At 37.4% G+C, this 21,706-nt stretch overlaps 1 protein-coding gene across 1 annotated transcript; it reads left to right on the forward strand.

Moving 5' to 3' along the window:
• Positions 1 to 1,095: 1,095 nt before the first annotated feature.
• Positions 1,096 to 3,147, forward strand: LOC128999798 (uncharacterized). Its single transcript, XM_054426482.1, has one exon. It carries the CDS (start codon positions 1,096 to 1,098, stop codon positions 3,145 to 3,147), a length of 2,052 nt encoding a protein of 683 aa, XP_054282457.1.
• Positions 3,148 to 21,706: the final 18,559 nt, after the last annotated feature.

Below are 21,706 nucleotides of genomic sequence, written 5' to 3' on the forward strand. Positions count from 1 at the left end.
CCCAAGCTATGGCCAACACATAGGCCTAGGAGTAGGATGTTGTGGATAAAAATCGGGTAAGTTATGGTGTTTGTTGACTACCAATACGTTTTTTACCCCCCTTAAAATTTGGTACCTCACAAACATTAACTTAATAACAGAAGAACAGTTTAGTTTTTATAAATACATTTTTTTTCATTTCAAAATTGTACTACCACCTCAAGATTTATATAAATTGGACACTATTACTGAAGATCTGGTGAGAACTCTCCATTTTGTATAGGCTTAGCCTACCTTCAAGAAATTTAACTTAATAGACCTATTTTATTTACTTTCTGATCATCGAACCTAATTATTTGAACTCAAAAACTACATTATTTCATCAAGAATAATCCCAGAAAATCAATTTGAGAAGAGAACTAAATTCAACTTTAATAAATTTTTCACCTAGTCTATTCATTGTTGGACTTATTTAATTTACTTATCCAAGCCTAAGAGCAATACCAAAATTATCCCATTTTTCATAATAATTGGCATTTTAGGCCTATTTCATAAATTAAAATATTTGAAGATCTCTTTAGCCAGCCGAGTTCCCCTCCCTGAGATTTATGTAATTAAACTAAATTGTAAACTCATTGTTCTGTTTTTACTGAGCTAGGCTAAACCAAAGATGGCAACCCTATAACTTAACTTATCTGTTATCTGTCCATTTACCCCATTCATCATTGTAATATCTTATTTTTAGTTCATTAAATTTGTATTGTTAAGAAATTCTTCAGATTAATCATTTGTCTTGCTATAAGTATTTAATCTAGGCTTAACTTAGCATAATAAATAGTAAGCAAATTAAAGGTATAAACCTAAACCAAATTTTACTAACTTAGTCTAAATTATTACAAACACAACACGCATTAGTGTTTTCTTTTAATGGCGTCCAACGTATTGGCTACAAAAGGTCTTCAAATATCTCGTTATTGCAACTAGCCTAATCTAAGTATATTGAATATAAGCATTTTATGTTAGTAATAAGTTATCCCTCCCTGCAATAAGCGTCCCCAATGATAAATGACAGAGCATAGATATAATTTCCGACGGCCTAGAAAATACCCAAACACAATGAACTCTGATAACCTACACGACATTGCATTCAATAGTTCAGAGGACGAAGGCAACATTAACGCAATGGAACACAACACAAACATTCCACCGGTATTCAATATTACGCAAGAAACCCTCCATGACATAGAAGATATGCAAAACACATTTATTCCACCGAGTACGCATAATCTATACACAATGACGACACAACACGAACACGGCGAAGTGACAGTTACAGACGACGACGGCGGCAGCCATTTTGAAATCAACAACGCCGGCTCCAAATCCATTCAAAAAGAGGTCGTAGTTACTGAAGTAGCCGCTAGTAGCAGCACCACTCGAGAACCTTCCCAAAGTGTAATCAACCCGCTTCATTCATCTTTTAAAGACCGTCAAATGAGTAATGAAAACGTAGTAACGTTAACAGCTGATGTTGATAATGGCGTAAAGGACGATTCCAAAGTTATGCAACAAATTCAAACGGCAAACCCAGACATTACTTGCCTTCTTACAGGACTATTTGAAGAAATAAGAGGAATTGGACAATCCCAGAAAGAAATGAACTCAAAAATTGAAAATTTAACCGAACAACTTGAAAACAAGTTCAATCAACGTTTTCAAGTAACCGAAGGAAAAATAGAGGAATTATTTGAAACTCAATCTCAAATGAATATTAAATTAGATCAGTCAATCAAATTACATCAAAACACGGCAGTAAAAATGCAAAATATTGAACATAAATGCCAAACTGAAAATCAGCGCACCCGGCAAGAATTCATTCATGAAATTGAGACAAGGGTGACAAGTCAAGGTCAAACTTTTGAAAATGCCCTTAAAAATCAATCATCCCAAATAACCAATTATTTTGTAAATAAATTAGATGAACAAGCTAAAAACCTCAAAATACAGATTCAAAATGAAAAACTAATATCGAAAAAAGAAGATGATGAAAAATTGAAAGAATCTATACTAGACCTGGAAAACAAAATTATTCCACAAATCAAACAGAACACTGATTCCCTCAACCAGCAACAAAATGAAATCAGTCGATTAACAGACACAGTAAACCAAATTTCACAACAAAAATTTCAAACAACAATACCACACAATGGAAACATAAATGTTATCTGTCCAAGCAGTGATCCGATTCTTTCCAACCGGACATTACCAAAATTTAATGGGAAAAGTCACAATCCTAATGAATTTTTATTGAAATTGAAACGATACTATGACAGGAGTGCACAGCGCTACCTAAATTCATCTGATGCGGTTGAAAATCTCCGAGAAATTATCGAAGTAAGCCTCGAACATCATGCAGCGAGATGGTTCCAGCTCATCAGGGAAGACATCTACAATTGGGAAAATTTTGCAAATGAATTCCGCCTGAAATATTGGAGCCGTGACGTGCAGCAGTACATCAAGAGAAAAATTGAAACGGAAAGCTACAAATCAAACGGCAGTTTGTCAAGAGCAGATTTTTTTATGGAAAGGGCCATAACGCTTCAATCTATGACCCCACCCATACCAGAAAACGAAATTGTTTTGATCTTGTCTGAATGTTTTGACCAACTGATTAATGACGCAAGAGCTGTACAGAACATCACTACCATCAAGGGATTTATTACGCTGCTAGAACGAGAAGACTTGCGTGATCCTAACCGAAGAACCAGGAACACAAATCCTCAACCTCCTAGAGAACAAGACAATAATCAGTACAGAAATCAACATAGCAGAAGAGACAACAACATCAATCACAACGCCTACCGTCCCAATCATCACCAAAACAATCGTCCACCATATCACCAACAACCTAATCACCATAACAGTAACAGATACCAGGAACAGGGCCAGAACAGATATCAAAGTCAAGAGAACAGACCTCCATACCATCAACCCACCAACAACTATCCACGCGGACAACAAAATCAACCAAATAGATCACCACCACCTAATCATCCCACACAAGAACAAAACCAAGTGTGTAGTATGTTCGGCCAACAACAAAGTCGACAGAACTTATCAACACCCAATTCCCCAAATCACCAGGCTGTGGGGACTTCAAACTTCTAAGCGCTGCAATTCACGGCCGGTGCAGCGAGGAGGACACGTCTCACCTTTCTGCAGAATTCGCAGCGAAAACTTATTTAAACCTCGGACGGCCAAACAATGAAGAAGAAACTAACCAAATTTTAAATAAAGAAATAGAAAAATTTGTAATTTTAAATAACATATATTGTGACCAAGAATTTCTAATGAACAATGAAGAAGAAAATAATAAACAAGAAAATGAACAAAATACATATTCAATCAATTGTCCCGAAATTCCAATACAGATATCCAAATGTTCAACACATGCATTAATCGATAGCGGTGCTAATATCAGTTGCATTTCCGAGAATTTTGTTAAAGAGAACCTTCACTCTATGGGAAAATTTGAACAGTTACCTCTAACTAACACCACAATACGTACAGCTACAGGCTCGAAAACCAAACGTATCACCCATATCTTATACATTCCCATTAATATCAGTGGACAAACCATCAATCTACAGTTTATGCTCGTACCAAATCTTTATAGACCAGTGATTTTAGGATGTGATAGCTTAGAAAGCATGAAGGCGAAGGTGAACTTTGTTAATAATAATATAAAAATGAATATAAATAACCAAGATATTGTAATGAAGTTTGATCGAGTTTCTACTGAAGGAATCACTTGTTTCATTGTTAATAATTACAGCCACAGGCCAGATCCCGATATTAAGGGCATTTATAACAATAAAAATATACATAACGAAGATTTTCATTATGAGCACCAACCGAATAATAATAATAATCAATTGATGGACAGTATAACTGAATTCAAAGTTAAAGAATCTTTAAAAGATAATAAATTATTGAGTGATACACAACGAGCCGAGTTAGGTAACCTGATTCTCAAATACAAACATATTTTCTCTGAAACACCAGGAATTTGCAGATTTTATGAGCATGAATTAAAAGTTTATGACCAAACTACGTTCAAACAAATGTCATATCCAGTACCGCTCGCTTATCAAGATGCAGTCTTCCAAGAGATACAACGTATGGAAAACATGGGCGTTATTGAACGTAGCAAAAGTACCTATATAAACCCCATCATACCTGTTGTCAAAAAGTCAGGTGAAATACGATTGTGCCTAGATGCACGAAGAGCAAACGAGATCATCGTCCCTGATTATGAGTGTAATCAAAGTATCAACGAGATATTAAGCAAATGCCGAAATTCGAAATTTATCAGCAGCTTGGATTTAACATCATCTTATTGGCAAGTTGCTCTCACTCCAGAGTCCCGTCAATATACAGCGTTCCAATTCAAAGGTCGTACATATCATTTCAAGGTCACACCATTTGGCATATCTACATCTCAAGCCGCACTCGTCCGAGCTCTAGATAAAGTGTTTGATAACGAAGTAGAAGAGTTTACTGCAATCTACGTTGACGATATATGCGTTATATCTCCTGATTTCCAATCACATCTCAGGCATTTAGAGTATATTTTTCAAAAGTTTTCTGATGCAAACATGACGCTCAAGTTTGACAAGTCACAGTTTTGTCAAAACTCAGTCCCTTTCCTCGGTTATACATTGACCAATCGAGGTTTGGAAATGGATAAAAGCAAGCTGGAACCAATACTAAACTTCCCAAGCCCTAAGAACCGTACTCAATTGAAGGCATTTTTAGGACTAATCAATTACTATAATAAATTCTTAGAAAAATTCTCCTCTACAGTACAACCTCTGATGCGGCTCACATCAAAGAAAGTGAAATTTGTGTGGACAGAAAATGATGAAGTTACCTTCATGAACATTAAACAGTTATTCCTAAACACTAATGTGCTACATCATCCAAATCCAACACAACCATACTATCTTCAAACAGATGCTTCCGACTTCGCCATTGGAGGACATCTCTACCAGTTAAAACCTAATGGAGAAAAGGCAGCTATCGCCTTCATTTCACGCACACTACAACCTGCTGAACAACGTTTTACAACAACCGAAAAGGAACTTCTCGCCATTGTATACTGCTTACAAAAAGTCCGATATATCGTACTTGGTTCAAAATTAACTATAATTACAGATAATCATGCTCTCACCTTCTTACGGACATGTAAATTGTTAAATAACCGACTAGCACGATGGACTTTAGCTATACAGGAATATAATGCAACAATACAACACTGTAAAGGCGTGGAAAATGCAACAGCAGATGCACTTAGCCGCATAAATGATGACTCACAGCAAAACTCCAATGCCTCTCCTCGAGAATTAGAATTGAATTACCTTGAACAAATCCCAGACAAAGAATTGAAGCAAGACCTCCAGAATCTGCCAGCTCTTCAATCATCTGATCCAGTACTCCAAAACATTTACCAAACTCTGCAAGAATATCCAACCTCCCCAGAATCACAAAGGCTCTCACAGAATTTTAAATTATACAACAATACTCTATACCAAAAATTAAGAAACAATTGGCTTATCGTAGTACCCCAATGTATGATCAATCGCTTAATTTGGGAATGTCATCTCTATTATATGCATTGTGGGTCAAAGAAATGTTTTCAATTGCTAAAAGAAAGTTTCATATTCAAGAACATGAGTCGTATAATTCGAAAAACCCTTGCCTCTTGCGATACATGTCAAAGATGCAAAATCAATACTTCACCTCTATTTGGAACTGCACATGGAGTATCATGTATACAGAAAAACGACCAAATTGCAGTTGATATTATTGGACCGCTACCTACAAGCATAGGAAACGTTAAATACATCCTGATTGTCATCGACATATTTACTAAATTTGTTAAATTATACCCCATGCAACGAGCAACAACCGATATAATCCTCAATAAATTATTCCAACTACATTTTCCTCAATATGGTTACCCAAACCGTATCCAAACTGATAACGGGACACAGTTCAAAAGTTCAAAGTGGATAGAGAAAATGGAAGCCAACAACATTACTCTAATATTCAATCCTGTTTACCATCCCTGTTACAACCTAGCCGAACGACCTATCAGAGAAGTCAAGCGTTGCTTAAGGACATATTGTTCCAAAAAACATAAATCTTGGGCAAAATTCATTCCTGTCATCAATACATTTTTAAATGAAATTTACCATGAAACTACGGGATTCTCACCAAATGAACTGCAGACCGGAAAGAGAGATATTCGATTTTGGGAGAAGTACTGCCCACTTCCACTAAATGCTCCTATTCCATTAGAACGAAAGCTGCTCATAGCATCTAACCGCATCAACAATATACGTCAGAAGAGGGCAGCAAAATTAAATTCATCGCATAAAATATCCACACTACAACTCAATGACAAGGTCTTAGTGAAAAGCCATCATTTATCAAAAGCAATAGACGGAGAAACATCAAAATTATTTGAAATATATGAAGGACCTTTTCTAATAAGCGACATACTCGGATCATCCACGTTCCACATTAGTGATCTCGAAAGAAGAAATATTTATGGACCATATCATATTTCACACCTAAAGAAATATATAGAACCGACACATCAAGATCCCACAAACCAAAATCTACAGAAGACACAGTTACCGCTCAGGCAGAATAGACAATAATCGCGAGTGCGTACCCAAAAAATTCCCTTATAAACTGTGATATTGGACACTAATCGCGAGTGCGTACCCCATCATTCCCATATCTATGCAACTCCCAAATCCCAAGAAGATACAAATGTTATTTTCTATGCTCAGAAACCTATCACCCTTACTCCCCAATTCACTACAATGTAATTATCTTTTGTTTTGTTTTAATTTTCAAATGTTTTTATGTTTTGTTCTCTTTTAAAAACTTGTTTTTCCCTATAGATATAAGTCAACTTCCAAGATAATCAATCATTTAATGTTTATCATTCTAACTTTAAGATGTTTTATTTCATACTTCTGTATCATCATGACATTTCACATTTTATCGAAATTTTTCCTTGAGTTCTCAGATAAAAATTTCTGAGGGGATAATTGCAATGTTACATGTCATTTTTAGACCTTTCACTACATTCATTCTTTAGTTATATAATAATTCTTCTTTTATTGTACCAAAATTCGCCATATAGCCTATTTAAATAAATTGTCAGAAAATTAATAGTAAATTTAAATTATATTATCCTTTAATCACCCCTCAGAAACCATCATCACATTTTAAAATATATTGTATATATTCAACACATATTATTATTAATAACAACCTGTAATTAAGTCCATAGTTGCAATAACACTTTTATCCAAAATTATTAATATAGTATAAATTATTTCTAAAACCCCAACATTAAATTAATATCCAAAAGCCTGAATATTTAGTGCATGTGCAAGTGATAAAGGAAGAAGACAGCTGGCTTCAACAATGAACTCTGATCATCCTGTGTAAAACTAAGATTTTCCTCCTTCTCTATTGGGACATGGCAGCATCAACACCTTAAATTAAGTGAGGGTATAATCCCTAATATTTATAAAGTCAGTGATTAAAATTATTTAACTGAACATTAACTTAATAACAGAAGAACAGTTTAGTTTTTATATATACATTTTTTTTCATTTCAAAATTGTACTGCCACCTCAAGATTTATATAAATTGGACACTATTACTGAAGATCTGGTGAGAACTCTCCATTTTGTATAGGCTTAGCCTACCTTCAAGAAATTTAACTTAATAGACCTATTTTATTTACTTTCTGATCATCGAACCTAATTATTTGAACTCAAAAACTACATTATTTCATCAAGAATAATCCCAGAAAAACAATTTGAGAAGAGAACTAAATTCAACTTTAATAAATTTTTCACCTAGTCTATTCATTGTTGGACTTATTTAATTTACTTATCCAAGCCTAAGAGCAATACCAAAATTATCCCATTTTTCATAATAATTGGCATTTTAGGCCTATTTCATAAATTAAAATATTTGAAGATCTCTTTAGCCAGCCGAGTTCCCCTCCCTGAGATTTATGTAATTAAACTAAATTGTAAACTCATTGTTCTGTTTTTACTGAGCTAGGCTAAACCAAAGATGGCAACCCTATAACTTAACTTATCTGTTATCTGTCCATTTACCCCATTCATCATTGTAATATCTTATTTTTAGTTCATTAAATTTGTATTGTTAAGAAATTCTTCAGATTAATCATTTGTCTTGCTATAAGTATTTAATCTAGGCTTAACTTAGCATAATAAATAGTAAGCAAATTAAAGGTATAAACCTAAACCAAATTTTACTAACTTAGTCTAAATTATTACAAACACAACACGCATTAGTGTTTTCTTTTAATACTAAGTTGAATAAACAAAAATATTCATTTTGTTTAAAAGTTTTTCAATATCGTAATGAACAATACTCGTCTCAAAAGTGCCATTGTGGTGCTCGATAGCTTTTTCCAAAAATGCAATCTCTCCCTGCAATAAGTTACTTTCGAGACTAGTAATGAGAACCAACTACTATAAAAGTAAGTAAGCCATCTCCAGAGATTTTTCCAAAGCTATCTAGAATTAAATGTTAACAAGCTGCTATACCCGTGCTTTGCAAAGGGAAGAAAATGTGACCTATAGAGCTATTAAAGTGCTGCTGATGTGTTTTAAAATACAGCAACTCTATGATTTAGCTTGAAAATATAAACTGATTTAGAAGCGTAAACCTACTTACTTTCAAACCCCTACTTTTGATGCTAATAGATCCATAAGAATATGACAACATACCTTAGTGTAGCATTAGCATCAATTTCTTCATATTGATGCATCATGAATGACATGTTTTACCATAATCCTTCAATTTTAGTCAAGCTTCTTCACATGTAGCTTACTATATAAATTAAAAAATTAAACTTTGAACAATAATTTACAAAACGTATACAACCTAACTTTAAAACCAAATATAACCCTCCTCAATCTACATCAAGCGTCACAAACATATTTTTTGAGTAAATAAACAAATGCCAGTTCATTGTACTGACCAGCTGTTTCATTAACTAAATTAAATTAAATCATTTAAACAATGGAAGCATGCCAGGCGTAGCCCTTTGGAAATCATCCTGTGGGGCAGAGCCCTTAGGTAATTCGTCCATTCAATACTTTTCGGCAAATCTATACACTCTAAGCTTCATTTTTATGTGCCATATGGCTATATTTTTATTTGGTAAATGACCTTAACCGTTTACATAAAATTTGATTGTATCACTTTAATAATATAATAGATGCTCATAATTACACTAGAACCATATGTTTTAGTTTCCTTGTAGGAGGGGATGGTGCTCTATATGAAGGGAGGGGCTTTACTACTGTTGGAAGATCTTACCCTACCACTGCTAACAATCTTCAGGATCTGTCCAAGAACTGTTTAGAAATCGCTTTTATACAAACAAGTGGTAAGAAATCATACAATACATATTTTACAGTTTAATTTTTCTACTATTAAGTAAACTATATTTCCTTCCCAATGTTTAGGCGGTTTGAGGGGAAGATCCCCCACCACTTGTTTTGTATTTAATGTATGAGGCTTAATCAGCTGTTAAACTATTATTTTAAAGGTAAGTGTCAAGTGGAGGGAATAGACTTCTTCCCCTAAAACTGCCTAAATATTGTTAAACAAAAGTATAGTGTACCTGATGCTCGAAATCAAGAAATTGTCAAGTATTACAGGAGTTATTTCAAAACTAATTACAGTCATAATTTTTGACAAGTTTAAAAGAATCAACTCAAAGCTTATGTATCTAATGGCAAACCCCTTACTTTTCATAACAGTTATATATAGTCAACATTTCTTGGAAATATTTGATCATTTTCAGAAAACTGACCTTCTTTTTACTTTCTCCCCCTATACCATATATGGAGAAAGTATTGTTTTCGTCAAAATTTTCGAGTTTGAGTTTTGAGTGGATATATTCGTTTTGGGTCCCCCTGGACCCAAAAAAGTGGTTTTCGAAGTGATGTCTGTGTGTGTGTGTGTGTGTGTGTGTCTGTGTGTGTGTCTGTGTGTGTGTCTGTGTGTCTGGATGTGTACAGAGCTAGAGACTACACCTGTGGTCCGATTTAAATGAAATTTGGTATGTAGGTTCTTTTCCATGGTATCTCCAGGCGTTTTTTTTCATTTTTTTGAAATTTTGATTTTTAATGGGGATTTTCCCATAAAAACCCATAAAAAACCGGAAAAATCTGATTTTCTCAAAAATGGCCGGAACGATTTTAATAAAAATTTAGTATGTTGTAGCCCTTTAAATTCTGAACAAAATGGTACAAATCCCATTTCTGTAAAAATTACGGTTCAAAAGTTATGGTAAATTATGTTAAATTTGTTAATAATGCTGATACCGTTTATTTTACAAATGTTTCCCGACTAACCCATAGCCGCATAAAGTTGTCCATGTTATCTTCGTCATTAGTAGGCCTAGTCTAGATGGTACCACCATCGTCGCCAATATGTTTACATTTTTTAGCGAATTTCCCCATAGGGAAGTAGCTATTACCGTAGGTGGCACGGTAAGACCTAGACCCGGGACCGATTTACTTTTTCATTTTGATGTCCCCAGAGGCCAAAAACACTATTCGTTCAAATTTTTATATATGTATATATATATATATATAGACTTATATATATATATATACGTCCGTGAACGCGATAACTTGAGTAATTTTTGTCCGATTTTGATGAAATTTGGTTTAAAGGTGTAAAGCGGGATAAACTTGAATGAGTTCGCGAACCAGCACGATCGGACCATGGGAACGACTGCTTTACGGGGGGGGGGGGGGGGTTATGGGGTAAAAATTGGTTTTTCTCACTTTTGACCCTCAAAACACAAAATTTCCCAATTTCTCTTTAGACCTTTTTAAAGAGCTTAAAAAAACAAATAATTTAGTATATAAAAGTATTTTTGTTCGATTATTAGTAACGGAGAAAATTTAAAAAATTGTAAATTTAAAATTCCCATGTTATTCTTATGGAGAATATTGTCAAATGTTGTAGTTTGCTTGTTTATGAATATATTTTTATCAAACTTGGCAAATTTATTTATTTTGTACTAAGCTATCAATATTTTACTCAAAAACACACTTTATTAGTTTCCTTTTAGCAGCAAACCTAGGTACTCGTTAAACCTAATGCTATTAAAATATATTTAACTGAAAATCAATTCAGACAAATGGAAATTCGCTTAGTCGGCAGGTTTGCTGCGGCGGGGGTATTTTATTTTTTAAATAGTGATACAAATTGTTCATATTACTCAAGTACTACCCAATTTCCTGCATAATCTATCTGTCACAATTTTATTTGCAAAAAATACAGTACTGAGTGAAAATTTAAAAACGTACGTTTTCAGGAAAAGCACTTTGCAAATTTTTTTCCCCTTTTTTCAAAACTTTTATTATTTTTTTTATTTCATTAACATTTGAAGTTTCATAAAATGTCCATGGTAACGCAATATCTTTGGTAGTTTATTTTAAAAAGAGCATCTTTAGTGGAAAAACACAAAATCCTGTCACGACCATAACAGATGTTTAAATGAATATTAAAAATAGTTAATATTATTTTTATAACTATGTTTTGCTATAAACTAATTTACTTTTATGACCATTATACAATAAAAAGGTCACTGAGCTTTTGGTATATTTGGTCTTTCTAGAAAAAAATAAAAAAACTCAAAAAATTGAAAAAAAGCCAATAAAATCTTTTTAAGTTTGTATAATTTCGAAAAAACTTACCTGAGACCCGAAAAAACGTAATGTTTGTATAGAGGTGTGCTTCTTTTGTGTATAAAACATTGAAATATGACGATATTTTAATTTTTGAAATTTTTATGATAGAAATCATAAACATGATGGTCAGGGACAAGCGGTACGGTCGTGAATTTTCTGAAATAATCTAAATCTTTCTAAACAATCCTTCAATTATACTGTTAGTTATAATAAAAATATGTGTTTCAATTGAACTAAACTGTTCAATTTACAATTATATTAAAGTTATTGTCACGACCAAACACACTATAATCCATAAGGCAAGAACTGCCTTTGATGCGGGGAGGTGGGTCACACTCGTAGGGACTGTAAAGTCGAGACCTGTTTCCTCTGTAAGGAGAAAGGTCTCAATGATAAAAACGCTAAACATATTGCTGGGTCTGGGCAGTGCAGTGCATTTAAAGGCGCACTACAACAAGCGAAAGCCCAACCACGAAGATAAGGATCCTCCAGTGCAATGTAGATCGATACAGGACGGCTGACGCGCTTCTCAGTCAGCTTGCCCTCGAACACGGTGTTGACACGCTCTTGGTCAGCGATCAGTACCAGTACCGGGACAGGGACCCATCTCTTTGGTTTCCCGATACACTTGGTACTGCTGCGTTCTGGGTACATAATACAGCTAAAGTGCAGGTGAGGAGTCACGCGAAGGGCCGAGGATTCGTTTGGGTCCGGTGCGGGGATGTCACTTACTTTAGTGTATACCTCACCCCCAACGAGGCTATCCGTGACTTTCGTGGAAAGATAGACCGCCTGGAAGAGGGCGTGCGCGATACCGCCGGGCACGTTGTCGTGGCGGGGGATTTCAATGCTAGGGCTGTCGAGTGGGGAATGACTCTCACTAATTCCCGGGGGAAGTACATCCTGGACTTTGCTGCCAGGGCTGGACTTGTTGTCATAAACGAGGGCAACACGCCAACTTTCCAGCGTCCCGGAATGAGGGGATCGATCCCAGACATCACGCTTGTATCTGAGTCCCTCTTGCCGAGGATACGAGCCTGGAGAGTCCTAGAGGATTATACGGCCAGTGACCACCAGTACATAATTTTTGATGTCCTGGATAGTCATCAGAGACAAGCTACCGTGTCTCGGCAGGTGCCCGTTCGGTGGAACACCAAAAAGCTGGTCGTGGCCAAATTCACCGAAGTCATACTACGGGGAGAGCCAGTGGTACCTGCTGCTTCTGGCGTGGCTCACGCAGAGACATCAGTTACATCATTGATGAGGCTGATAGTCTCGGCCTGCAAAGAGTCAATGCCTTGCAGGAGATCCCGGTGCGATAAGCGACCTGTGTACTGGTGGACAACCGAGATCGCAGAACTGCGACGGGCAGCATTGAGAGCCAGACGTCTTGCTACCAGGACCAGAGAACCTGAAGATAGACGTCTTAAGTCTGATGCTTACAAGGTGGCTAGGAAGTCTCTTTCCCGGGCCATTAACCGGAGCAAACGCAGTTGCTGGGAGAAATTAAGGGACGATGTCGATTCCGATCCGTGGGGCCTGGGTTACAAGATAGTAACCAAGAAGCTTGGCACCCGCTCTCCACCTTCCGTTATGGACGGGGCCTCTATGGAGAGGATCGTAAAGTCCCTTTTCCCGACTCACACACTGCGCCCATTGCGGGAGTTCGGAAGGGTGGACGACGTACCGCTGTTCAGTCTCGAGGAGTTAGAGGCTGCCGTTCTATCCCTGAAGAACAACAAGGCTCCTGGACCGGATGGGGTACCTGGTGAGGCCCTGAAGAAAGTCTTTTCAATAAATCCACAAATCCTTTTGAGCACGTACAATGCCTGTCTGGCCGAGGGGAAGTTTCCCTTCTGCTGGAAAACAGCTAGGCTTGTGCTCGTGGGGAAGGGAAAAGGAAACCCAGACTTACCCTCCTCTTACAGACCTCTCTGTATGTTGGACACTGCTGGGAAAGTCTTGGAAAAGTTGATCCGTTCCCGACTGAATTCAGCCGTGGTTGCTGCAGGAAATCTATCCCCTCGTCAGTACGGCTTCAGGAAGGGATGGTCAACGGTTGACGCTATTGAGGAGGTAAAGCGAGCCGTAATGAGAGCTGAGGAGTTTAACAACTATTCTCATCGGGTTGTGCTGCTTGTAACACGATGTGCGAAACGCATTTAATTCTGCGAGGTGGTGCGATATGCTGGACGCACTGGAGAACACCACGTCCCGGCATACCTCATGCGCATGATAGAGGACTACCTCCGGTACCGCCTCATCATTTACGACACTACAGAAGGCTCCAGGACGATGGATGTAACTTCTGGTGCTGCTCAAGGATCCATACTGGGCCCGGACCTCTGGAACGTCGCCTACGACAGCCTCTTGAGATCCGAGATGCCTGATGAAACTGTCCTAGTTGGGTATGCAGATGACGTTGCGGCTTTAATAGCTGCACGTAGCATTGAGCTTGCCCAGCTGAAACTAAATCGAGTCATGCGAACCATTAACGCATGGATGGCAGAACATGGTCTCTTGCTCGCTCTGAGCAAAACTGAGATTGTGATTCTGACTAAAAAGAGGATTGACACCATCGTGCCCTTGATGGTGGGGAACGTTGAAGTCCAAACCACTCGTGCCGCAAAGTAACTTGGGGTCATGGTGGACAGCAAGCTCAGCTGGCGAGACCAGATCACCCGTACGGCGGACAAGGCCGCTAAAATGGTTTCTTCCCTTAGTCGGTTAATGGCCAATGTCGGAGGTCCGCGGTCCAGCCGCAGAAGGCTGTTGATGTCTGCGGTCCAGTCCGTACTCCTGTACGGTGCGGAAGTCTGGGCAGACGCTCTCAACAAGGAGATATACAGGATGCGGCTCGCCCGAGTGCAGCGTCAGGCAGCACTAAGGGTAGCATCTGCCTATCGAACAGTGTCCGAACCTGCCGTCCTGGTGGTTGCTGGAGTCATCCCCGTCAAACTTTTGGCGGCGGAGAGGAAGGCAATTTATCAGCGCCGTGGGGAGGACCAGGCAAGAATTGAGGAACGCACCCGGACCTTCCAGCTGTGGCAGGAGAGCTGGGAACAGGAGACAAGGGGGCTCTGGACCAGGCGACTGATACAACAGGTCCAACCTTGGGTTAATCGGCGGTGCGGAGAGGTGAACTTCTACCTCACCCAATTTCTGACTGCTGTCGGTGGACACGGTCATACCGATGATGATGGAGGGTGAGGACAATTGGACCTGTGTGTCACTTTACATCCAGGGTGTTCTCCGTGCCAAGAAGCTTGACCTCGACCGGGATGCGGTGTAGGTCAAAAAAATAAATAATGCCAGAAACGGTGCGAGCCCTGTGGGCTTAGGTCACATGTTGGCCTGGCTTGAAGTAATGTGACAAACAATTCCAGGTCTGTGTCCAACAGAGTAGAGGGGGTTTTTTAGTGAGTAGTCTGTGATAAACTCAGGAGTCTCACACTACAGGCTGGCTACCTGTGTGCGTAAAAGCATTTTCCCTCCTCACCCTAAAAAAAAAAAAAAAAAAAATAATCCATAAGGCTGGATTGGTCGTGAAAAAACCCGCGATGGTCGTGAAATTACGTATTATTTGGCTCTGTTCTGGCGGTAGCCCTGCACCTCATGTTCGAGGATACAAAGTGGACTTCTAGGTTAATCTAGCAATTGAAATATATTATAAACAAAAATTAACACCATGTCTACTTCATCAAATGACTACGTACGGTCATGGACACACCAAAATTACAAAAAACACAATCTTTCCTTTATTAATCTTGTAATTCCTCCTTTCAACTCGAAACGACCGGCACTACAATCCTGACGTACACCCTGAACTAGTCTCTAAAACCAACTGACTCCATCGACGCCAGGCTTGCCACTGTCGTGCTCCAAAGTTGAAAATTTTTTCCAAATGGTCGTGACGCCAAATCGAGGGACAGACTTATTTTGTCATGGTAGTCAGTTTGCAATGACAATAAAATTATAATATGCTCCTTTTTTGTAAGTTTAATAACCATTGATGACATAAAAATATGGATTTATAAATTTCGGCATGAATGATTAGTCTAAAAACAGTGTGAAAGTTGGAAAATGTACCCTAGGGACACGTCATGGTCGTGAATTTCGAGACTTTAAAAATACGAAAAAAATACCTAGAACCTATTTAAAACCAAATAAATGTGTGTAACATGTTGCCCCCGTCCCAAAAAATATTAAAACACATAATAATAAACTACAAATCCAGTATCTACGAAGTAAAAGGCCAGGGACATGAAAACGTACGTTTTTAAATTTTCAATCTACTGTGTCAATTCATTTTTCTTATTTGCAGAAAAATATCAAATTGTCCTGGCTTTCTTGCCTTTTCCCATTATAATATGTACATAAACCCAGATTCAAATTTGTAAATATTTAATTTAAACTAAGTCAGTAAATGTTTGTAGCATGTGTTTCCTTATAAAATTTTAACAGCCATTAAATTATAGTCCTACAGCTGATTGTAATGTAAACAAAAATGATAGCATGGGAACTTTAAACGCCACTGGAGTAGAACCCAAGGGACTTTATGTAAGAACTTATATAACATCTACTCAGCAACTGTATATTCCCAATGAGCCAGAAACTGAAAAAAGGTATCTACAGAGGAGTTCTAACCAAAAAATGTCAAGCTTGTCTATTTTATATGGGCTGTAAAGTAACTTACATCCCCCTTAACTTTTCAACCATTTGAGATATTTGAAATCCGGTTGTGACAATCTTCTTGTATATGAGAGGCTACAATAATAATGGTTATTTTGAAAATTTTGTCCTTAGGGGTAGTTTTTTTCCCCCTAGGATGTTAGGCACGAGCTGGGAATTGTTTTTCACATTACTTTAGGCTAGACCTAGGGGTTGCGGCATTATCACATAGATAAAATCCATTAGTGGCGGTTGGCGGGATTTGTACCCGGGACCTCCGGACCTCGGGTGGTGGGGGGGGGGGGGGGGGGGGTTAGCTCAAAATGTTTAAATGTTAAATGTTCAAAATGTTTTAACATCCTAGGGGGAAGTATAGTCGACTTTGGTATAAATTTACAGGCCTTGACAAAACTAAACAGTTGACATAAAGAAAACCATAATCGGACCCATAATTACAAAATGGCACCCTAAAACGGTTCAAATCCAATTAACCATGATTGGTCTATAGTTTGTGGTACCGGTACCCACATAATAAATTTCATCAAAATCGGTCCAAAGGTGTAGTCTGTAGCTCTCTGTACACATCCACATATAGACTCACAAGGACACGTACATCGGTCTTCACTTTGAAAACCACTTTTTTGGGTTAGGGGCACCCAAACCTCAAACTTGAAAATTTTGACAAATAAAAAGCTTCCCCATAAACTATGTATACTGCATAGGAGGAGATAGTAAACAGGAAAGGTGAACTTAACATGTATAATAAAGGGTGACGTAATCTTGTAAAAATCCACTGATAAACTTGATTAATTTTCAGACATGGAAACTACAGAGGAAATGCAAAATGTAGCATCTCACGTTATGACTCTGGGACGCCATGCTAACCACATATACAAAACATTTGACCTTTACTTCGTGGCCAATAATGACATTGTGCATAGAGAACGGATGGGAATAAAAGTAGCCGGTGAGTAACTATACTGCCCTTTCAATGCTATGCGACGGTATATCGTTGTGCGTCTTTTTCCCAAAAAGTGCTATGGAACGATATATCGTTATCACGTTTCATCTGAAAGTTCTATCGACGATATATCGTGCTGGGAGCGACTTTCAACCATGCAAGTTTAAATGGGCGAATTAGTTGACTTGGTTGTTGTTTTGAAACAGTGATGGTTTCTTTCAATTCCTCATACAATTGAGGCCTAATATATTGTTCCTTAGCACTATTGAGATGAAAAATTTCATTTTTACAGATTTTCAACCATTCAAGTTTAAATGGGCAAATCGGTTGACATGGTTGTTGTTTTGAAACAGTGATGGTTTCAATCAATTCCTCATACAGTCGTGGCCTAATATATTGTTCCTTAGCACTTTTAAAATAAAAATTTTATTTTTACAGATTTTTTCTCGCACTCTAGACATAACTCCGCTACAACATCAACCCAACTGCAGTAGTTGAATAATACTCTTGAATACATTACATATTACAATAAATACCAACATTTCCAAATGTCTCTACTATAGTTTAATAGGTTCTAAACTACACTATATGGACAATCTGAATATATTAGGTGGTGAAAAGTAAATACATTTTCAAATTATACAATTATCTTTTATCAATCTTAATGCCATCACCATGCTGAAAGTACGATGATGAGCAGCTGCTGTAAGGGACACACACTCACACCACAAGTTTGTTAAGTCTCAGAAGGTGAATGGTAGCTCAGTACAACCAGTGCCGGATTTACCATAGGGCCGCAAACAAAAGGGGGCCGCTGAGGATTGACAAAAATATTTTTTCAGTACAAATGTTTTTTAACCATCAGTTTGCCGCGACCCGATGATTTCGGCCGGAGGGAGATGTTCATGATTTGGCCACGGCTGTGGGTGTCGGACCACGGTTGTCAATAATAATGTCCCTGTGATTGCGGCCCACGGGAGAAGTTCATGATTTTGCCACGGCTGCGCGTGTTAATAATGATATACCCGTGTTTGTGGCCCGAGGGAGATGTTCACAATATTGCGGTGGCCGCGGTTGTCGATAATGATGTCCCCATGGTTGCAGCCCGCAGGATATGTTCATGATTTTGGCTCACGTTCATCATTTTGACCCGTGATTGTGGCTCACGGGAGATGTTTATGATTTTGTAACAGTTGCGGGAGTTGGTGATGATATTCCGGGATCGCGAGTGACGATGATAATGTCCTGCAATTGTGGCCTGCAGAAGATATTCCTGGTTTTGCCGTAGTGGGGAGTGTCAATGATTATGTCCGCGCGATTGGGACCCAGAGGGATGATTATAATTTTGCCGCGGCCGCGGGTTTCAGTGACGATAATATTATCGTCTCCTTTGTTTTAGGGTAAGTGTCATGATTGTTCCGCGATCATGGGTGAAAATGATGATTTACCCGTGATTGTGGCCCGCTGGAGATATTCACGATTTAATCCGCAATCGCTGGTGACGATGATGATGATAATGACTGTGGGAGATTTTAATGATTTCACCTCTATTGCAGTGAATTCCAACACAGGGGTGGGGGTGGGGGCAGCTCAATTAATTTGCCTAGGGCCGCAAGTACCTTAAATCTGGCTCTGAGTACAACCATAGATAAAACATACTCCCTTAGTTGATTTCTCATCCTTATGGAACAGCTGAAGCCACTTATAGTTATGCCATTCACAGTAACCAAACTTGTGTGTGGGATTTCATATAGGATACACAATTGGTATCGATCGCACAAAATCCACACAAAAAATATGGAAACGGCATGTCACATGTTTAATTACCTGTAGACAAGGTAGGTATTATTGATAAAAGCGGTATTATAAAACCGGTAGTATTTAACCGGTATTATAGATAAATTATAGAAATCTCTTTGTAGATTTTTATCCTTATGGAACAGCTGAAGCCAATTTTATTGTTAGTTCTGCCCGGTGCACTGTTTTGTTTACAATTTGTTTCTTGTTATTTCAGTCATTTAAAACCTCCTTTAATAAAATAAAACGATCTATCATAAATAATAGCTCGTCCTCATAACCAAACAGTAAAGCCCAAATCATAAAATTAACCCTAAAATAATAGTAACAAAATTTCGTCGACACTAGTGGTCAGAGTCACCGGACATGAACTAGACATGAAAAACAAGCTTCAAAATTTACAATGGGATGAGAAGTCTACTTGTGTTATGTTAGTCCATGGTTCAACTCTGAGCAAACCTTATGTTCAGGACTCACATGTATTGTAACCGCACAGCTCAGGGGTGGTACCTAAATGGGGATCAAATAAAAGGCTTCAATAGACGACATTTTACTGCAAGTAAATTAAAACTTTGACAAACTGAACAAATTTCTACAAAAAACAAAATCTAACAAAAATTCATTACTATTAAACTAGGTAAATGACCAGCACAAATGCTAAAATAAAAACAACAGTGAATTAAAAGCATAGGCCTACAGTTAAAGAGCAATTACCTTTTTACTACAACATAAATTAAAATTAAAAATTGAGAAATAAACTTCTAACTATAATTCTTTTTTATGTTAAATTTTGATTTATCATTTTTGAGTTGGCGAGCAGCTATTATACAAGACTAGTGCACCTGTTGCTCGAATTCGAGCAATTGCAAAGTATTCCATGCGTTATTTCAAAACAAACACCTGTCATAATTTCCAATGACTTAAAAGAGTCAACTCAAAGATAATGTAATCAATCACTCCACTCCAGTTCTCGAAACTGAAATTGAACTCACTCTGAAAACAATAGCTGTTATGTGCGGATTTCCCTATGATTGATCTGGTGGCCGTAGAGAATAAATTATATTGATAGAAATAAACAGTAAACAGTTTCTGTCAAACAAAATAATGTTTAAATAACACATTATGGTATAATAAGTTAACAAATACACTTTTCCTTGTTCAAAATCGTGTCTGTTTTTAACAGGAACTATTGAAAGTGAGGTTATAAAAATAATAACAAATGTCTGACAAACATTAAACAGCTGACAAATCATTTAATAAACTGTGTATTATCATAGACAAAAAGAATGAAATATAGACTGTCAGCCGTGCTGCGGTTGCCATGGTTACCATAGGTTCAGGCGCACACCGCTGTAGTTTACGTAGCGCGTACGCCGTAACTACCGTGGTGCTCCAAGCGGTGTGCGCCAGAACCTATGGTAACCGCAGCACAGCTGACGGTCTATATTTAATTCTTTTTGTCTATGGTATTATATTCTTCAATAAGAATTTTAATGACTCGACCTTTAAAGGGCTGGAGGTCTTAGCCCTTAGGAAAAACAAAAAATTCGAAAGAAGTTCGGCAAATCTACGCATTATCTTCTTTAATTTATAATTTGAGACATAAATCTTGTAGATCGGTCCAGTAATGACTGAGAAAACAGACTTACAACTGTGTATTAAATATATAGATTGTGCAAAACTGACTACAAATAAAACAAAAGGCAAACAAAGGGACATGATGTATTAAACCTTTTTGTTTTGCTAACATTATATTAAAGCAAGATGTAACGTTGTAATTGAACTGATTGTGGATAGCTATTTTAATGAAATGTAATTATGAGGTTGAGGTGTGAATATTATTAGTGAAACTTGTTGATAAATAATTAAATTTATTTTATCTCTCAATCTGGAAAGCATTTTATTTAATGATAAACTCATCCTTGTGTATTTAGTATTGTTCTAGCAGGGTGGAGTAATACCATTGTCTAGATAATGGTGAATCTGACTGATTACTAAATTGCGAACTACCAAATACTTAATTCTTAATTAATACTTTCATGCTTTAAGAAAGGGATGAAAAGTTAGTTGATTGTTTGTTTTGTTTATTAGTTTGTGTGGTTAAATAATTTAAAGGTACACTGCTCATCCAAGTGCTTAAGGCCTAGTTTTGGAAAGTCAGAAAATTTTTGAGTGCATTTTTGGGCTTACTTGATGATACATTAGGGCAGGAAAACATTCCTTGTTGGAGTCCTGCAACTGATCCATCCTAACAACAAGGTGGCGCCCTCTCTCGAGCAAATCCCGACCAACTTGGTAATCATTCAAGGGTGACCTGCTGTCAGTAATCCAGACTTGGATGAGCTACGAATTTCCCCCACCACTCATGCCCCTCTCCACTGAGCTAGGCTATCAAAAGTGATATCCCATGTGCCAAGGTGGCAGAATATTCATTCAGAATATTATTGATGATTTT

Source organism: Macrosteles quadrilineatus, unplaced genomic scaffold, assembly GCF_028750875.1.
Source record: "Macrosteles quadrilineatus isolate MER2022 unplaced genomic scaffold, UCM_ALF_1.0 Scaffold_1__1_contigs__length_201487025, whole genome shotgun sequence".
NCBI lineage: Eukaryota > Metazoa > Arthropoda > Insecta > Hemiptera > Cicadellidae > Macrosteles > Macrosteles quadrilineatus.

Excerpts from the sequence above, each read along its gene's own strand:
- LOC128999798 (XM_054426482.1), top strand. The coding sequence starts at position 1,096 with ATGAACTCTGATAACCTACACGACATTGCATTCAATAGTTCAGAGGAC.